Source organism: Mytilus edulis, chromosome 3 (genome assembly GCF_963676685.1).
Source record: "Mytilus edulis chromosome 3, xbMytEdul2.2, whole genome shotgun sequence".
Classification (NCBI taxonomy): domain Eukaryota; kingdom Metazoa; phylum Mollusca; class Bivalvia; order Mytilida; family Mytilidae; genus Mytilus; species Mytilus edulis.
The window spans coordinates 41,146,737-41,166,111 of NC_092346.1; the positions used below are offsets into that span (position 1 = coordinate 41,146,737).

At 31.9% G+C, this 19,375-nt stretch overlaps 2 protein-coding genes across 2 annotated transcripts; both read left to right on the forward strand.

Annotated features, from left to right (window-relative positions):
* Positions 1-430: 430 nt before the first annotated feature.
* Positions 431-2,799, forward strand: LOC139516490 (uncharacterized). The gene is made up of 4 exons (XM_071306630.1): positions 431-1,076; positions 1,340-1,462; positions 2,137-2,240; positions 2,557-2,799. Exons 1-4 carry the CDS (start codon positions 491-493, stop codon positions 2,764-2,766), a joined length of 1,023 nt encoding a protein of 340 aa, XP_071162731.1. The 5' UTR covers positions 431-490; the 3' UTR covers positions 2,767-2,799.
* A 15,231-nt stretch (positions 2,800-18,030) lies between these two features.
* Positions 18,031-18,594, forward strand: LOC139515254 (toll-like receptor 4). The gene has a single exon (XM_071304818.1). It carries the CDS (start codon positions 18,031-18,033, stop codon positions 18,592-18,594), a length of 564 nt encoding a protein of 187 aa, XP_071160919.1.
* The last annotated feature ends 781 nt before the right edge of the window (positions 18,595-19,375 follow it).

The window sequence follows — 19,375 nt, forward strand, 5'->3', positions numbered from 1 at the left end:
CTTGTGCATCATACTAATATTCACCTTCATATCCCAATGAAGCTTAACATTCGTGATGACACGTGCTATCACCAAAAAGTTCACAGGTTGTTTTAAAGAAATAAATGATAAATATCGATTTTTCATGATCTCAGTGAATAATGTAATTATAAGTATTGAATGCTTCTTTTAGTAATTTCATAGGGTTGTAAAAGCGTTGACCGTGTGCACATTTTTAGAATGAAGTGCTTCCGCTTCTTAAATGATTAGATCCAAAATGATGGGAAAGGCTGATTGAGACTACGACAGAAGGAACAAAAACTTATTAGGGATAACTGAATCTGTCAGATACTGGCATTTTCTTACACTTTAGTTTTACTATTTGCTAATTTGGCAATGATACCTTTTCTTTTAATTTTTCTTATATGAAGTTGGGTTAAAAAACAGAAAAGTGTATTGCAAACTTACTTTATTTTTTAGAAATCCTTCAAAAGATTTGAAAGCTCTTATTATGTCGTCTTACATTCTAACTGTGACTGCCACTGAAGTCATCGTGTCGAAGGCGGGAAAAGCTCTTGATCGGTTCGGTAAAGATAGTTTGAAATACCTTCAAACTGTTGGTAAAACAGCAGAAAAACTGGGAAAGTCTATTCTTAGAGGTGGAGACAAATGGTTTAAATCGACTGGAAAAAAACTGAAAGAAATGGGAAGAAGATTAGAAGACGTTTCAAAGGACTTATTGAAAAAAAGTGCCAAAGGACTAACGCATATATCTAAGCAACTTGCTAAAGGCATTAAAGATACGTTAAACGGTCTTAAGAAAACAACTAGGCCACTCATAAAAGGAACTGTTAAACTTTTGAATACTGTTGGAAAAACTGCACACGAAGCTATCAAGGATTTGGGCAAGGGTATATCTAAAACACTATTAAATACAGCCAGATTGCTAGGAGATGCTGTAAGGAGAGTACTCAACACACGACTACCACAAGTACGACTTCCTCGAGTACGACTTCCTCGAGTACGACTTCCTCGGGTATCTTTCCGTGCTCCACGTATATATGTACGACTTCCTCGAGTATCCTTCCGTGGTCCAAGTAAGTAAAACATATTAAAAAAAAGTATATACATACATTTTGTGACTTGGATGTAGCGTTGTCTCGTTGACACTCATATTATATCTATTAAAATTATTTTTGCTGTTGAATTAGTATCAATATTTGCACAGAAAATAATTGTCAGGTCATTTTTGCAAATCAGACGCAAATAATAACATGTTTATTTTTTCATTTCTGAAATATCATATATGTACATATATATATATATAAACCTGATACATTTAAAAAAAATATGCTTCCAGGGTTTGGTCGTCGCTGGGGAAAAAAACGAGATACACAAAAAATAGTGCGTGATATGAGTTGTTCATGTACTATGTGTGACCCTTTCGATGAAGGAGTTTCTGAAACGGAAATGACAAAAAGAGGTATGTACACTACAATTTCGAAAATTACTGTTGTGTATGACTCTTCTTCAAGCTACAAATGCATGGTATGTATTCTTATACAAATAAAATTATCATATTATAATTATTATTTGATTTGCAGGCTTCATCATATGCTTTTTTTTTTAGTTAAAAATCCTGATAGAATCTCATTAAACCTGAAATACACAAAAACAAAGAGATACATTTTAGTCTACTTTCGACTTTGTCTTGCATTTCGAAATCGACAATGAAGGTCTGTTCAGAACTAAAATACACGACCCAAATTTAAATTTCCAATTGTGAACTTTTCACTTCTGTGAAAATACCAGCTGCTCCTATTCAATACGATATGCCTGGGCTAGTGTTTCCTATAATGATTTGCTTGATAAAAGCGAAGATCAAGGTTAAAACCCTTAAAACTTTTAAAAGGTCACCAATTGATCTTCAACACAGCGAGAAAATCCATGAGGTGTGGTTTGTCAATAATAATTTTTAAACAGTCAAGTATTGCTGGAATTTTGTCTGCGTTTAGCATGAAATAACTACCCTGTTAATACCTCGATTTTAACAGTTTATAAAAATCCATATTTTCTTAAGCTGATTTTACGTTTCTGATGATCTTAGTATTTTCCATTATTTGTTAGTAATTAAAAAGATTTTGATTTTTGTTACAGTGTGTGGATCCAGTTATTTCTCAAATCAATCTCAATTCGATTCGGAGTTTAATGATTTAAGCAGCTTGCATGATTTTACAGTTAATAATCAACTTGTTACAAAGGTAAATACTCTCAGTAAATACTACATGCTATCATAACATGTATTCATGAAAAAAGTGTAAACAGGAATTGCCAAAAAAGTTTTTCCCGAACCACGAACAAATGTCTGCTTCCTAAATGTATATTATAATTTAGCTGTATTAAATAAATTTTGTATGTTAATATAATAAAAGGAGAGCTAGTTTAAATCGTTACATAATTTATAGTAAATATTTTTAAATGACTTATGTTTTTTTTAATTTATTATTGCAGAAATTGGAATTATATATTGTTGGGCTCTTATTTAGACGATTAATATATATTTACTATTTTTTCCAGATTTTTATGGATAGAACGTCTGTACGATTCACCAACAACGGGTTTTACCTAACCAATTCAAAACTGACGTTTTCAGCTCCAAACGGAAAGGAATTATATGTAAAGATGACTAAAGGAATGCCGTTAGTTGGAATGACGCCTTTAAATACTACAGAAATTGCGAGTATGGAAGGGCCAAATGTTTTCAAGTTACTGAAAATGAATCATTGAAAGCTTCATTAAAACTGCATAATGCAAACATGATATTTGTTGTATTTTTTATACGGTTTGGTTTATATCATTATGATTGATTGGTTGGCTTTAATGACACTATCAGCACTACTATGCTATTTCGTGGTGGTCAGTTTTTGTTGATAGTCGAAGTCGGAGTGTCAGGAGTGAACCACCAAACTTTGATTGGAAAACTAATTAAGATTGGTGTCGTTCTCACCTGCTTAGTGTAAGATAAGAACTCACAACCTCAGTCAGTACTCGACCACAGAGGCCCTTCTACATCATTTTGATGACGTCTATTATACAAACACGCTTGTTTTAACAATGCAAATATAAAACGATTACTTTAGATAACTTTAACTGACCAAGAAGGAATTAAAATACGAGAAAATATATTTAAAAAGCTTATAAGGAAATTTCTTATTTTATCTTTAATACCAAAATAAAATATGTTTAGAACTATATGCTGCCTAAAAAGATACCAAAAGGATAAAAAAAAACACAATATCATACGTAGAAAAAAACCCAGCATTATGGCGAATAAGACGAACAAAATTCCACAAAATCAAAAATTGAGCAACCAGTAACGTATCAAGCACAAACACCTCATGTACGTAGGTTCTGCTGAAGGTTAAGCAGTACCTGATCATTTGCTAGCAACGTAACTCTGCTGATGTCAGATATATATAACTGGGTGATATGTAGCATTCAGTGATGTCACATTCAAGCAGAAATTATCCCGCACGTTAAACCAAATGATGGTATAATCTTTCGAAAGGATGACTTCAATTTAATGATTAAGAATTTGTTGTTCAAAAACTTCTCTTTGAGTTCATAAGCACATCAAAGAAAACATATAAAATTTAACGGAAGCCATCATGAGTTGATTGATCGTTATGGAATATCCGTTTCACAGAGGATAGCGGTATGTTCCAAACTACAGTCCCGTCCCATTTTCCCCGAATGTCTCCCGGGTTCGTACTAGCATGAGCAACACAAAGGAAGCAACATACGGAACAGGATCTGTTTATATCCTTCCGGAGTACCTGAGACCCCCCTAGTTTTTGATTAGGTTCTTTTTGCTCAGTTTTAAGTTTTCTATGTTGTGTTTTGTCACGAACATTTATATGTTAGATATACTGATCCCAGGTTTTGTGTAATATTGTTCGTCTGTTAGTCTATTCAATTTTGAATTTTATTTAGCATTTGTACCTTTTTTTATTCGAGCGACATTGTTGAGTCTTTTATAGACGAAACGTGCGTCTAGTGTTCAAAATTGAAATCCTGATATCTATGATGTGTTGACGTATACAGATCATATCATCTAATGTTATCAGATTGCACTTAATCTCTAATTTGCTACACCGTAAGATCAATGCACCACACAATACTGGTTATTATGAATATTTGAAAAAATACAAACAAATGAATAATAAATTTTTTTCTTATCGAAGAACATCAATTCACAAAAACTATTAGAAACATTTAAGACCTCTTCAAACTTTTAAATTTTAAAGTAACTGAATTAAAGATAATAGAAAGAAAAAGATGTGGTATGAATGCCAACCAAGTCACAATTATTAAAAAGTAAACCAATATAGGCCAAAGTACGGCCTTCAACGCAGAGCCTTAGCTCACCCCAAACTGCAAGCTATAAAAGGCCCCAAAAAGCTTTCAACCATTCAAACAGGAACGCCAACGGTCTAATCTATATATATGAACCAAGTCAACAAACTACAACCACTGAAACACAGGTTACTCGGAATAATCTACGGATAATGGATAAGCAGCAACCATATGCTCGTAACCTTTTATCAATAAGTCTTATAAAAGAGGGGCGAAAGATACCAGACTCTTAAATCGAAAATAAACTGACAACGCCATGGCTAAAAACAAAAAAGACAAATATAATTGTAAGGAACCGAGAAAAATTTGAATGACAATTCCTAAATTTGTTTTGTTTTATGAATAATGTTACCATAAAATGTTGAGAAGGATAACTGTTTTGGTAAAAACTATGAGGATGAATCCGGATTGCTTTGAGAAAATTTAGCGTCTAAATATCCGAAGAAACTTGAAATTATCTATCAAGATGTGTTCCGTTTAACTAAGTCGTTTGCCATAAGAAAACATGTTACTCCATGCATTAACGATAACACTTAATTACTATTCTATGTTACAATAATTCAAATCGCACACGGACATAGCTTGACAAATTAGGCACGTTTTTTTTTTATGTTTGCTTTTTAATGCTCAAAAACTTTGATGTTAGTTTCGTCTCCATAATATTTTACTACGAGTGCCAAGTTCTTGATAATGTAATAACTCATGGCCTAGGTATGACCTTGGACTGTCCCTTTGGTATCTTTTGACCCTCTTTTATGGTTATGTTCAACGTGGTCAACAAAAGACCTCAAAATTGTTAAAAAAGGAGAAGTAAGAATTGTCTAAAGAAAAGACCAACATAAATCGTAATATCGTAAAAACAACCCAACAGAAACAACTTCTTCTCAAATACACGAGTCATTTTAATCAAACATGTAATGCACAAATGATACTTAGTTTAACATCATACTCAATAGAAATTGTAGTTAAGTCTATCAAAACGAACCTACATAGTTATCAAAGGTACCAGGATTATAATTTAGTACATAAAGGCAACAGTAGTATACCGCTGTTGAAACTCATAAATCCATGGACGAAAAACAAAATCGGGGTAACAAACTAAAATTGAGGGAACACATTAAATATAAGAGGAGAACAACGACACAACACTACAATTATTACACCAGACGCGCGTTTCGCATCTACATAAGACTCATCAATGACGCTCATATCAAAATATTTATAAAACCAAAAAAGTACAAAGTTGAAGAGCATTGAGGATCCAAAATTCCAACACTCCTTGTCCACACAGATATGTGTCCATATTTGCATACCCTGAAAAATATGGGATTATCTATTTTGACCAACTCCATTCTTAGAAGCAGGTTCTGTCTTGTTATTTAACATGGTACTGGAATTTGGAGCTAATGGTATATCTTTTCTGATAATCGAAATCACTATATGTTTTAAGTTTGAACTTTATGCTTTTGTTTTTAGATATAGTTGTTTCAAAAAATTAAAATGTTTGTCTAAAAATCTACTGTAAAAATTAAGGTTTAACTGTAAAAAGTTCTAGTTTATATGAAAAAAATGTTTTTCTTCTTTTAATTGGAAATGAATTTGTTATTATCCGAGTAATATACCTGTTCCAAGTCAGGAATATGACAGTTGTTATAATCCGTTTGATGTGTTTGAGCTTTTGATTTTCTAATTTGATTACGGAAAGTCCGTATCGAATTTTCCTCGGAGTTCAGTAGATTTTGTATTTTACTTTTTATACATAAGAAGCAACCATATGGTATAAATTTTGTTTCAACTATTATTCCATCCGTGTTTCCTAATCCTGTTTAAAACATACCTTGATAATCATATATACGCATATAAACATTTGTAAAGGTTCCGCGGAACCCAGTGTCTCGCCTACTTTTGCTGTTAATCACACACTCAACAAAAATGATGAAAAAAATCAATCGAAATATTCCTCCCGATCGTATCTTTTGATAGTCAGAAGCTTCTGTCCAAGTTTGATAAAAATCCAGGATAGTTTAAGAATCTTAAAAATGTTTTAAAAACTTCAACTGTATGTAATATTAACTGGAAGAAAAATTAAGTCCATTTATAAGTAATATACGGGAAAAATGGATTTTGTTTTATCAAATTTACTTCTGGATACTATCTTATGATTATATAAATGCTTCTGTCCAAGTTTGGTACAAATCCAGGATAGTTTATGGAAATTATCAAAATTTGAAAACTTTCACCACAAAGGGAATGTAATGTTTCTTGGCAGAAAAATTAAGTCCATTTATAAGTAAAATACAGAACAATTTGGATTTTAATTTTACAAAATTTACTGCTGGATCTTATGAACATAAACAAGTTTCTGTCCAAGTTTGGTAGAAATCCAGGATAGTTCAAGAAAGTTATTAAAATTTCAAAAACAGAGTGAATATTTGTGGACGCCGCCGACGACACCGACGACGACGACGCCGACACTGACGGAATGTAGGATCGCTTTGTCTCGCTTTATCGACTAAAGTCGAAGGCTCGACAAAACGATAATATTAAAAATAAAAAAGTGAGAATACGATACCATTCCCTCTTTTATTTCATTAGGTATGTTGAGGGTGGATTAAACATACATAAATAAACTCATCATAGAAACCAGGATTGAAATTTTGTATATGAGCCATACGCGCGTTTCGTCTACAAAACACTCATCAGTGACGCTCGAACTTAAAAAGGTCAAAAGGCAAAATAAAGTATGAAGTTAAAGATCCTTGAGGACCAAAAATTTCTTACAGTTTTGTCAAATACAGCTATCTAATCGTGAGGTAGAAAAGCATTCGTATTTCAAACATTCAAAGTTTTGTGAACATTTAATTTATAGTGATGACCATATCAATGATAATAAATGTCAATACAGAAGTGTTTACTACTGGGCTGGTGTTACCCTCGGTGAATAAAACCTCCACAAGAAGTAGCATCGACCCAGTGGTTGTAAATATGAAGATAGAACAATCTCATATACCAGGATTGAAATTTTGTATTAGCGCCATACGCGCGTTTTGTCTACAAAAGACTCATCAGTGACTCTTGAAAAAAAAATGTTAAAAAGGCCGAATAAAGTATGAAGTTAAAGAGCATTGATGACCAGAAATTCCTAAAAGTTTTTGCCAAATAGCCAAGGTAATCGATAAGCCTTAGTATTTCAAAAATTCAAAGGTTAAATTCAAAGTTTAAATAATCTGTTAAAATCAATTGATGTTGACTTCAACTTATCGATAAGTCACAAAGAACAATAGCAACTAAAGGTTCTGAACTCTAAGAGAAGACACGTTGATACTTGTATATCACTGTTCAATTTTTACAACAAATCATGCATTATTTTAATGTTTGTCATGTCAACTTGACCTTTTATGACATATATATTATACTGATTGAGGTCTCTTACTCAAAAGTTAATGGTTACTGATGTTGCATGGTATATGATATAACTTTCTGGAATTTTAGCACATAATAGACCATTATTACTTATTGAGACATCTTATGTGTTCCCTGTGGAAGTTTTCATATAAAGTGGTCAAAATAGTTTAACTTGAGTGTATGTTTTGAAGCATAAACTTTTGTTTAGCAATTTTGTTTAGGAATTTTTGGTCCTCAATGCTCTGCAACTTCACACTTTATTTGAACTTTTGAACATTTTTTATTGGAGTTTCACTGATGAGTCTTTTGTAGACGAAACGCGCGTCTGGCGCAAATATAAAATTTGAATCCTGGTGTCTATGATGAGTTTATTTGCAGTATTATTTGATTTTGCATCTTCCCAACTGAATAATACGGTTCACATTTTACAAAAACTGTGTAGATCACTTTAGAATGGTGAAATGCCCCGGAACAATCATTATGAGACAATATGTTGTATACCATCATGACCGACATCTGACTTTTTACCTTTAGTTCAGATTACTGATTGTTTACATACTAGATGTTCTGGTCAGTGTTTTGTTATATTTCGATGTATACGTGTGCTGTTTGGATGCATCAACATAAGAAATGGTTTTATGTATATGAGTTGGAGGTTTTGCTAACCATAAAACAGGGTTCAATCCACTATTTTTCTAAAAATGTCCTGTACCAAGTCAGAAATGTAGCAGTTGTTATCGAATAGTCCGTTTTTATGTTTGTTAGTGTTGTTTATGTTGCATTTCAGTGTCAGTTGTTTTGCTGTTTTCTCCGTATAAAGTTGATGTGTTCTCTTCGGTTTTAGTTTGTAACCTTGATTTGTTTCCGCTTAAACGATTTATGTCTATTGAACAGCGGTATAATATACTGTTGCTTTTTTTGAAGCCCATCCTGTTCGACTTTTAGACATTTAAGAGAAATGCCATAATAATTAATTAGTACGTGACTAAGTTCATATAACTGTTGATGGCTTTGGTTTTTATTTCTGTCTCATACAGTCGTGCGTGTCCATAATTGGACATGTGTTTTAGTTGACTAATGCAATACTAGTTTCCTTGTGAGGAAATGAAACTTATTTTTACATATCTAATCGTTTCCCTAGTTTCGTTTGAACTAAACAATAGACATCAAATAGATTGTGGCAATTTATCAAAATTTCAGCTTTATTTTTCTACAAGTTATTTGCTATGAGATATCATTTTCTGTTTGTTGAAAGTCTGACTGAAATCGAAAAATTTAAATCAATTTCTTTATTTTTTAATTTTGTAAGTGATATTCAAAGAAACAAATAAAGGATTTTGAAGATTTAATTAAATTTAGGTGAATTTTAGAGACTAATAAAAGGGTAATGGCTATTACATTCCCTTAGTAATAAAACTTAACTGAATAAACCAAATTTCAAGAAATGTACGAGTATCACTTTCATTGAAAATTAAATACAGCAGGATCCAATACAAATACAAGTTTTTGTCTCACTAAAAAGATTCGAAACGAAAAAGTAGATTAAATTACATATAATTTGATCTTATTATATATTTTATTCAATGTATTCATGTAAATTATATTTGAGAATTGAAATCAAACAAAATAAGTTTCTAGAATCGGTTTCACAAAAAAACTTACGACTAAGATTGTTTGTAATTATACTGAATTGCTCTTGAATTACGATCAATCTTAGTCGTTCGTTTTTTTGTGAAATGAGTTCTTGGATAAAACATTTTTCTTTGATTTACATTGTAGATATAGGAAGATGTGGTGTGAGTGCCAAATAGACAACTTTCCATCCAAATAACAATTTATAAAAGTAAACATTATAGGTCAATGTAAGGCCTTCAACACGAAGCCTGGGCTCGCACCGAACTTTAAATTAATGTCTTTGTTTTACAGGTATAAGAATTTTTTGTTCAATTTAGCAAACTAATTTGTTCAATTTAGTGCGAATATATTTTCAATGAGAAATAATTAGTGACGCACAATGATTTTATGTCAAAGAAATGTTATTAGGCTGAGGTGCGATTGGGACGCTGAAGTGCGATGGTCTCGCTAAAGTGCGATGATCCGGCTATTTAACGCATGATTGTTAGTTTAAAAGCTACAGACGTGCAATTATCACGAGAAGTAGATTTTTATATTAAGATAAAATGAAACATGGAAATGGGGAATGTTTCAAAGAGACAACAACCCGACAAAAGAGCAGACAACAGCCGAAAGTAACCAATGGTTCGTCAATACAACGAGAAACTCCCGCACTAGTATATACAAATTTACGTAAATTTTTTATGGTTTATGGCTGTCCGTAATAAAGTTGCACACTAAATAAGATATCATCCTCTGTTATTGTCTATTACACGTGGAAATAGTTCTACATTAGCATTTTATCCATACGTTGTTACTCTCATGAGGAACTCATGTATCGTAATAGTATAATGAAGAGAGTCTGTCTGTGTATCTTTGGAGAGTTTCACGCCAAATTGTACGTAAAACAGAACCTTTTGTAGATTTCGAAAAAAAAACCCACTGCAGAAGATAAAATTTCCCCTATACGGTATTCCAATCCTTCCAATTTTCCGTAGTTTTAAAGTTTAAAAGCCCCTTAAAACTTAAAACCTGGAAAACTGCTTCTAACATATAAACTGACATCTATATCAACACGAAAAGCACAGCAAATGTAGTTTGTGTGGACAACAAGATATCGTCACAATGACCCATCGCACTTCAGTGTGATCAAAAACACACTTCAGCGTCAAACCATCGCACCTCAGCGTGAGCATCGCGGTTCAGAGTCCTACATATATATGTTTAAAAAGATTCATTGTAATTCAGAATTAAGTAAAATATTTTAAACAATACATTTATATGTGTTGAATGGTATTTAAATATGTTCGTTGGTGTTAATCGGTGTTCGGTGATGCTTGGAAAGGATAAACTTCTGTTATGATTTGCATATACCTTGCAAAAAAATGTCAAATTCTGTTACATTAACCGAAGAATAGCTTTGTACTATGTCTTAAACTACTATGTGGCATAGTAAATGTTCAGCACAACGTTTTCTCATCTTTTGCTGCAATGAGTCACTGGTCGATTAACAATAGCCTTTATAAACCTTCACAAGCATGACATCGATAATACTTTCTATCAAGTGATCTGGTGAACTGTTTCTTTATTAGAAAATTAAAATATTTTTTGATTATCCGTTTTTTACATGCAAAAGTACAATGTCTTATGATTAAAATGATTTATTGGACCGTAAAATTTGAATTAAACTGGAGTCGAGCACCTGATTAGTCATCGTCTTTGCTGATCCGGTACCCACATCTCAACCCTGGGCAGATTGAGACAGAATTTGTGACAACAACGTTGTGTCATGTAGCGACAGATTGAAGTCACGCCCACTTCGACTGTTTCAAATTTTACATGTTGTATAGTTAATACTTGGAATGTGTAATATGTATATGTCAAGGGTTTACAAATGTCGCGAAGCAGAAACCGTAAATATACGTTGCGATTCCAACATTTGCACGATAAAACGTTCTAAATTACACCAATTAGTTAATAGAGATCTTTAAACATGTCACTTCATATCCTCCTATATCTTTTTTTTTTTAAAAGTTTTTATTTACATTTCCTACATTCACAAGTGAAAATCTTGACGGCGCTTTTTAATTAGATGCATCCAGTTAAAAATGCAACCAATTAACATTATTAACGCGTGAATCAGAAACTATGACTTAATATGTCAAGGGTGACGATGAGGGGACTGGATCAAAACTCTTCGATAGGGAAATTGAAATAGATAAGTCGTGTGATATTGTGCTTGACAACATTTAGAAGCTCGTCTGGCAGCACCAAAATCGACCTTTCTGTAATTTCATTCGATAACTATCATTCGACGGAACGCTTTTTCCAATATAATATTTTTTATACATGCCCAAATAAAAAGATTTTATTACATTTTGAAGGTAAGAAATAATTAACCGAGGTATCTTTTTTTTTAATCGACAATTTGTTTAATCGATCATTGAAATAGTCATCTCGATGAATTTCTTCGTACATTTTCAAAAAATAAGTTAGATTTGCCTAAATCGCTGATTGCTTTCCCAAAACGGTATAACTGATTTTTGAGACTTTGATTAGACTGTTTCAATTTAAAGGGAAATTCAGCGATTTTAACATAAAAAACACATTTGCAAAGTTTTAAATTTATATTCCTTCTAATAACGGAAAAAATCAAGTATTTGTAACTTTTTTGGTTGAATTCTCGAGTGGGTCGTGACGTATTAGCCCGATTTATTGAATTCTGGGAAAAAATAAAATCTGTTTAACTCTTATATAGCTTATCGACAATATACGTAATTAAAAGCGCACAGCTGACGAATGGTCGAAGTTATAAACCACAATATAAGAATGAACGAAAGTGAATATGCATATATATACCGTTTTGTATTGATTGAATTAAACTCCTATAAAATTATCTCTAGTAAATGTTTTTGAATAAATTTAATTAATTATTGTTGAGATTTTTTTCATAAAATATTTATTGAACATTTTTACTGATATTGAACTGAAAATATTTCAGTTCTATTTACCGTTATTGTTTTGATAATCATTTCAATGCAACTAATGTGTGAGCAGAGTGTGTATATTATTTTGTAAAGGTCACTGTATATTTCTCGGCTTGAGGTCAATTCGTTTACCTTGTAGCTATTTAGCCGCAGGTGTGAGTTCAAGCGTACACAGGTATAAATGTTGTTATTTGGAAAGGATAAATAGAAAGGATAAGAGTATATGCTGTCATGATGTTAATACACTAAGATTAAATACACGATGAGAATAAAGATACAATAATTAAATTGTGTAAATTAATTGAAAATAAAATTCAGATTCGTAATTCCGAAAGTGTATAAAAATAAAAGGAAACAATTTTTGATTACTTTCTTAGCGGCAATTGGCGTAAAGATTCAAATATGAAGCAAAAAATAGTAGTTTTAATCTTTAATAAAAACTAAATGCAATATTACCCAATTTGATATACCATTGTACATCTGTTTGATATCATTGACTTTACCGGAATTTCTTAACTTGTATTCAAATCTGGCTGTGTTTAAATGCTAATAAAACTATTGCAATTTTAAAGTTTTTAATTGACAAAAAAATACAACATACAACATGCATAATTTTTTTTTAGTTTCTTTTTAACATTTTATTCTTACATAATTAAATTCATTTGACAATCATTTACACGAACTTTTTGTGAAAAGAATACTAATTATCTAAGCTAAGGCATTATATCTTTTGAGGATTTTTGAGGATTTTTTTTAAAATTCTATGATAATAGTTGTGCAATGTTGAACATGATAGCCGTCATTAATCCAAATAAGTAATACAGTAGTTGTAATAAAAGTTATACTTTAGTCATGCATTACAGATATTGACGAATTTATAATAGTTCGTTCATACATCGTTGTTCATGAAACAATCATTATTAGTATACATGTAAGTTTCCTGACGTATAAGAGCCATTGAGGATGAGCTCCAGAGAAATCAGACTAGTTGCGTTTCGTTCGTTTGTTTGTTGGGAAAGGAGAGGAAATGCAACCGCTTGTACAGATAAACGACAGAATTACCATACAAGCATTTATAGTCAACACAATCAGAAAGAGTTCCCATCGTTAGACGGGGAATATGAAGGCTTCCAAGAATGAACAAGTGACATGTCTAACTCTGAACAGTTAGAGAACAGACTATCGACATCGAACGCTTGTTCTTGATATTTGAAACTGTATGCATATATATACGTATACGTTTATGATATAGTGATGAGTTCTGACAAAAACTAAATTCCTTCATGGTTATATCTTGCCATACGTTTATATTGGTTTGTAAGGTGATTACTCAAAATCGTTATTTGAAAATCCTGTTTGTGAGATGTAGATTCATTTCAATACAGAAATTTCGTCTATATATTTCACAAGTGTATAACACGGAGAAGCTCTGAAGGTTCATTACTCCCATTTTGTTTGTGTGTGAACCATCGATGTTTACAGCAATATCAAGGAATAAGGTGATGATGGTAGAAAGAACTATGGGCGTCATGTGGCAAATATTACATGCATATCGGACAATGAGTTGTCAATCTGTATGAAAAGTTTTCCAATACAACCATATTATTGAGAAGGAATGTTTACATGCTATACTCTCGTACTAGTATTACAGGGTTCTTGTGGCGTTCACCTTAGACACACATCGTTTTAACGATGTTTAAAAAAAGACAGAACCAATTTAATGTCATATTTCCCTATTTTTTAAATATAACTAAAATTCTTTTATCTGACAAGAATATCCCTATTTAGCGAACAAGTAATTTATTCTTTTTTCGGTTATTGAATACCAAGAAAGAAAATAAATCCCGAAATTAATTTGAAACTTTGATACTCAAAAGTTTCCCAGCAAAATATTCACATCCCCTGGGGATAATTAGTGTTCGTCCAGTGGCATATATAACAATTGTGATGACGAATTCCTTCCTTTGTTTGAGAACAATCTTATTGAAATATAAATCTGTGATTTTCCTAGGTCCACAGCTTCAATGAACCAAAGCAAAAGTTATACATCGACCTGTATTTAAATCAAATTGGTTCTCTTCTTCTTTTGGTATACAACTGTAGTCTATCGACATTCGATGATTACATACTGTTGGCATACGTTGGCTAGTCTATTTACAACACTTTTACCCCTATTTATTCAAAATATATGTTTTTTTCTTATGTTCAATGTATGCACGTATATATTTTAAATTGCGCTATTATAGTTCCGTAACTTTATATCCAGTCGTATAAACGAATCGTCGGCAAGTGCGTACATTTTTTTAAATCAATATTTCTGGTCTGTTCCAATCTGTCCTTCACTATTGACAATGACTATATATTACATTTTCCCAAATTCACCCTTGGAAAAAATATTTAAATAGATTTTAATTTCATCAAATCTTATTTTTTGGGTATTATTTATATATTATGAATTATATTCTTTACACCAGAAATGTTATTTATAAACAAGCGTATGAGTTTACTGAGTAATGACAAGTAAGACAGAGTTGTATATTATACATCTGATAGTTCAAAATGGAAAGTTATAAGTTATAAGTTATCAGCCGTGTACACTGATCAATACCTGCAGAAGTGAAACGATGCATGAACTTGCAAGCCCGACAGGAAATCGCTTGAATACCTGGACGTGTCACCTCACACCCCTCACAATACCTTTGGAAGTAATACCTTTAGCCATGCTGGTGATCAGATAAGGGAAGATCAAAATATATTTGAAAAAAGTTTATTACTTTAAAGAATTATGAACAAATTAGATTTTCGAAAACAATTTTCACGGAACACTTATTTATGATTTCAACTTTGACTTTTTACCTAATTCCAATATCAACAGTTTAAAAACAACAGACCATGGTAATTTAAAAAAAGTGAGAATATTTTCCGTATCAAGTTAGTTAGTCGTATTAAACAACCGTACGATTGACAAGATATCGACACGCAATTACGACTACATCGGTTACTGTAGTTTTGTTTCTTTGTGGTTTATAGACATATCGTTTTTATTCATCGGGAAAGAAGACAAGATGGCGGATCTCGGAGAATTGATACTCTAAATTTAAAATCGATGGTGATCGCTTATCTAGCTGAATAAAACTTTAATATCTATGAATTTGAACATTTTTATACAGAATGAACATAATATCAATTTTTGATTTTTTTGCGAAGTTTCCCTTTAAATTTCCCGACACTGGGGGATCAAACTACTAAATGCAAAATTTTTAACAAATTCCCAAAAAAAGTGCCCCCTTTATTTACAATGATTATATTAATACACAGTTGTTATTTGGTATACAGAATTTGACAAAACAGAACCGATTTTCAAGCAGGCCGCAAATGTTTTGAAAAAACAGTCCGTTTCTCGTTCGTTTACATATTTTCTTTATTTATTTTTTTTAAAGAAAATTAGTTCCGATTTGGTTTAACCTTGCGAAAAGTTATCTTGATTCTGTAGTCTCTTTTTAGTAATTGCTATTATCAGTTACATTAAATACATACTCCTAAATTTAGAGCCATAAATGGAGTTTCATTTAAAAACATGGCAAACGCATGTAGTACGACTTGATCGTTTTCAAATGACCAGAAACGACAATCCCATGCTATTCAGCTTTTGATACAACGAACGGGAAAATAATTTCCTCATTTAATTAACAACAGGCAGACAGGAAATCATAATTGAATATTTTACCATTTATTTCAGAACGCTATCTGCTTAGTTCAATATTTGTTGGGCAGTTTATCAGGTGAGTGTATTTTATTGGGGTTGGACTGCTTTTTGCATGTTTGATCAATGTAAATGTTATCAATTTTCCAGATATATCAAAAGCCAACGAGACATTGCAAATTGCAAATGCCATGATGTGTTTTGTCGACCAACTGAGCCTCTATTTAGTATAATTTCTAAAGATAAAAAATGGTTAGTAGTTTCTTTCTCTTGTACTGTTCCTATACTATTGTACAATGAATTATGAAAATATTCATTTATGCTCGTTTTTCCTCTTCTTAAGATTACCAAAAAATTCGGTCTTGTTTTGGAACAATGCGTGTTTTGATATACATACATGTCATAAAGTCATGCGTGCAAATTTGCCAGACAGGTCTTTGCAAATTTGACAATCGATGCCAGTGTAGTAAAACGAAAGATGGATTTGAAGATGTGGATTGTTCATGGACAAACCTAACAAGAATCCCTAATTTACCTGAGTCGAACGAAATTCTAAACGTATCCCACAATTTTATTGACTCCATTGGCAAAGAATTATTAAAAGCTGCAAACCATCTCTTAGTATTAGATTTATCGTTTAATAAATTATCATCATTTAACGTTACCACATTTACCGGCCTCATAAAATTGCGTTACCTCTCTCTTGATAATAATACACTGAAGTACGACGATCACATTTTTCCAGAGGGAATATTTAGACCATTAAAATCACTTTTACATTTAAGTTTGAAATATAACAATTTTTATTTGTTGTTTCCTGAAACATTTCCGGATAAAACAATTTCAGATTTATCTAATCTGGAAACACTAGAACTAGACGCTACAAGCAATATTTTCGGGAAAGGATTCGATAAGCTTCTGAAATTGAAATCATTTGTACTAGGGAATGGTTTTCGGTTTTCGATTTCAAATACATCATTCAGATATACTAGAAATCTGAAAAAAATTCTTCTACATGGAATTGACGAACTCTCATTTACGAAAGGAGCATTCCGAAAATTAAGATACCTCAAGCACCTTGAAATATCTTTCGATTCAAAAACTAGTGGTTTTACGTCGCCAGTAGAGAATATCGCTCAATCGAAACTTTAAAACTTGGCCAGTCATCATTTTTTTTACAAATATTTCCATTGTATATTCTTGATAAAGAACTGTATAATACCAACATCACTGAAATATACATTACAGACAACGCGGGAAAAGGGGGATATTTTCCACTAGATGGTACTCCGCCACCAGCTCTTACAATTTTGGATGTATCAATCAACGGTCTCACTCACTTTATGATTCATATGGAATTTATTACTCGACTTATTTTAACGCAAAATTTACTTGGTGTATATTTATCGAATAATACTTATTTTAAAAAGAAACATTTTTTTTGATACGAGTATGGTCGAATTTATTGATATATCTCAAAATGATATAAAAGAACTTTCACCATCCATATTTAAATTTCAACCAAATTTACAACATATTGATCTAAGTAACAATAAAATACAAGACATCACATTTAGATTGTCGAATTTGGAAAAACTTGATTTTCTGAATCTCTGGAATAATTAAATCAAGTTTTTCGATGAAAGCCTTATGCATACTTTTAACACTTAAGTGGTAAACAAACAGCTTACTATCGATCTATCCAAAAATCTTTTGCAATGTAAATGCAAGACAATTCCATTTTTACGATGGATGATCGAAAGCAATGTCTTATTTGTTGACCTTCAAGAGTACAGCTGTACTTTACCGGATGGTAGCGTAATTATCATGAATCCGTTCGAATACAAAATCCTTGTGCTAGAAAAAACTTGCAAATCGTACCTAGGCCTGATAATAGGTGTATCATTGGCACTCTTAGTTGTTATCATGACTGTTATAACAAGTTTAGTGTATCGATACCGGTGGAAAATACGATACATGTATTATATGACAAAAGGAAAGTACAGCTATCAGAAAATATCGCCCGATGATGACGATGGAGAATATTCGTATGATGCATTTATATCATACTCCGATGATGATAGAAGCTTTGTCCTTAAAGACTGCATTGAAAAACTTGAAAAAGAAGAAAACTTCAGGCTATGCATACATCAACGTGAGTTTATGCCTGGACAATACATCACAGTGAACATAACAAATTGCATCCACACAAGTAGAACAACAGTCTGTTTGATAACAAGAAAATTTCTCGAGTCATATTACTGCATGTTCGAATTCAACATGGCACGTATGGAGAGTATTTATTCACGAAATGGAAAGACTATTTTATTCCTTGTGTTTTATGAACAAATTCTGCCAAAGGAACTTCCACTTGTCATGCTAGAACTAGTCCAGAAAGAGTCTTACATTGAATACCCCAATGACGAACAAGGAAATGTTGTATTCTGGGAGAAAATAAAAGTAACGTTAAGAACAAATGTTTGGGCATGAGTATTTATGTTAAACGATAATAAAAAAGTTTCAAGTTTTGAGATATATATAAAACTTAGCATCTGTAATCTAATGTTGAATGATAGTCCTTGGTGGTTTTGTCAACTCCACAAACTCATCTGACTGTATAAAAGAAATGTAGACTGCATTATGTAAACTATTGCTTCTAATAAAAAAGAATTCACCCAATATCTCGTGAACATTTGTTGTCCCGTTCAAAGTTAAGGACACTTTATTCTTTTTTTATTTGTAATTGTTTTTATAAAAATAAAGTATTGTCATTTTTTAGTTTTATTGTACTTATATAATACTAGTTGTATATAATTACAAGACAACATAGCCAATGTCAAATTCACCAAGTGAAAACCAGATTATTACAAACACGAAATTACTTAATATGAATTCAACCAGTGCTTTGACTTCAGTCTGCTCACTTACCAATGTTCCATTTACAAGAATCAAAGTTAATTATACCTGGTCCCTGAAGGTATAATCAGCTCAGTTGTCAGTACTTTTAAAGTTTACGTGTGCATGTATAACAAATTTCGTTGTAGAAGGTCTAAAAACAGCACAAAAAAAACATTTTCCAAAAGACCAAAAAAGTGAAAAAGTATATTTAAACAAAACGCATTTGACTAACAGGTCGAACAACTGATGTTCTTTAACCCTGCTGACTGCCATTGGCGATTGCCAAATAAAATTGATCACAAGATGTAACAAAATGGATCTTAATATAAATTTAATACTAAACAGAAAAATAATTAACTTCTGGCCACGATGT

Bases quoted from the DNA above. Each gene is read 5' to 3' on its own strand.
- LOC139516490 (XM_071306630.1), top strand. From the start codon at position 491: ATGTCGTCTTACATTCTAACTGTGACTGCCACTGAAGTCATCGTGTCG. The intron at 1,463-2,136 runs GTATGTACACTA...TTTTTGTTACAG, and splicing joins AACGGAAATGACAAAAAGAG to TGTGTGGATCCAGTTATTTC. The intron at 2,241-2,556 runs GTAAATACTCTC...TATTTTTTCCAG, and splicing joins ATAATCAACTTGTTACAAAG to ATTTTTATGGATAGAACGTC.
- LOC139515254 (XM_071304818.1), top strand. From the start codon at position 18,031: ATGACTGTTATAACAAGTTTAGTGTATCGATACCGGTGGAAAATACGA.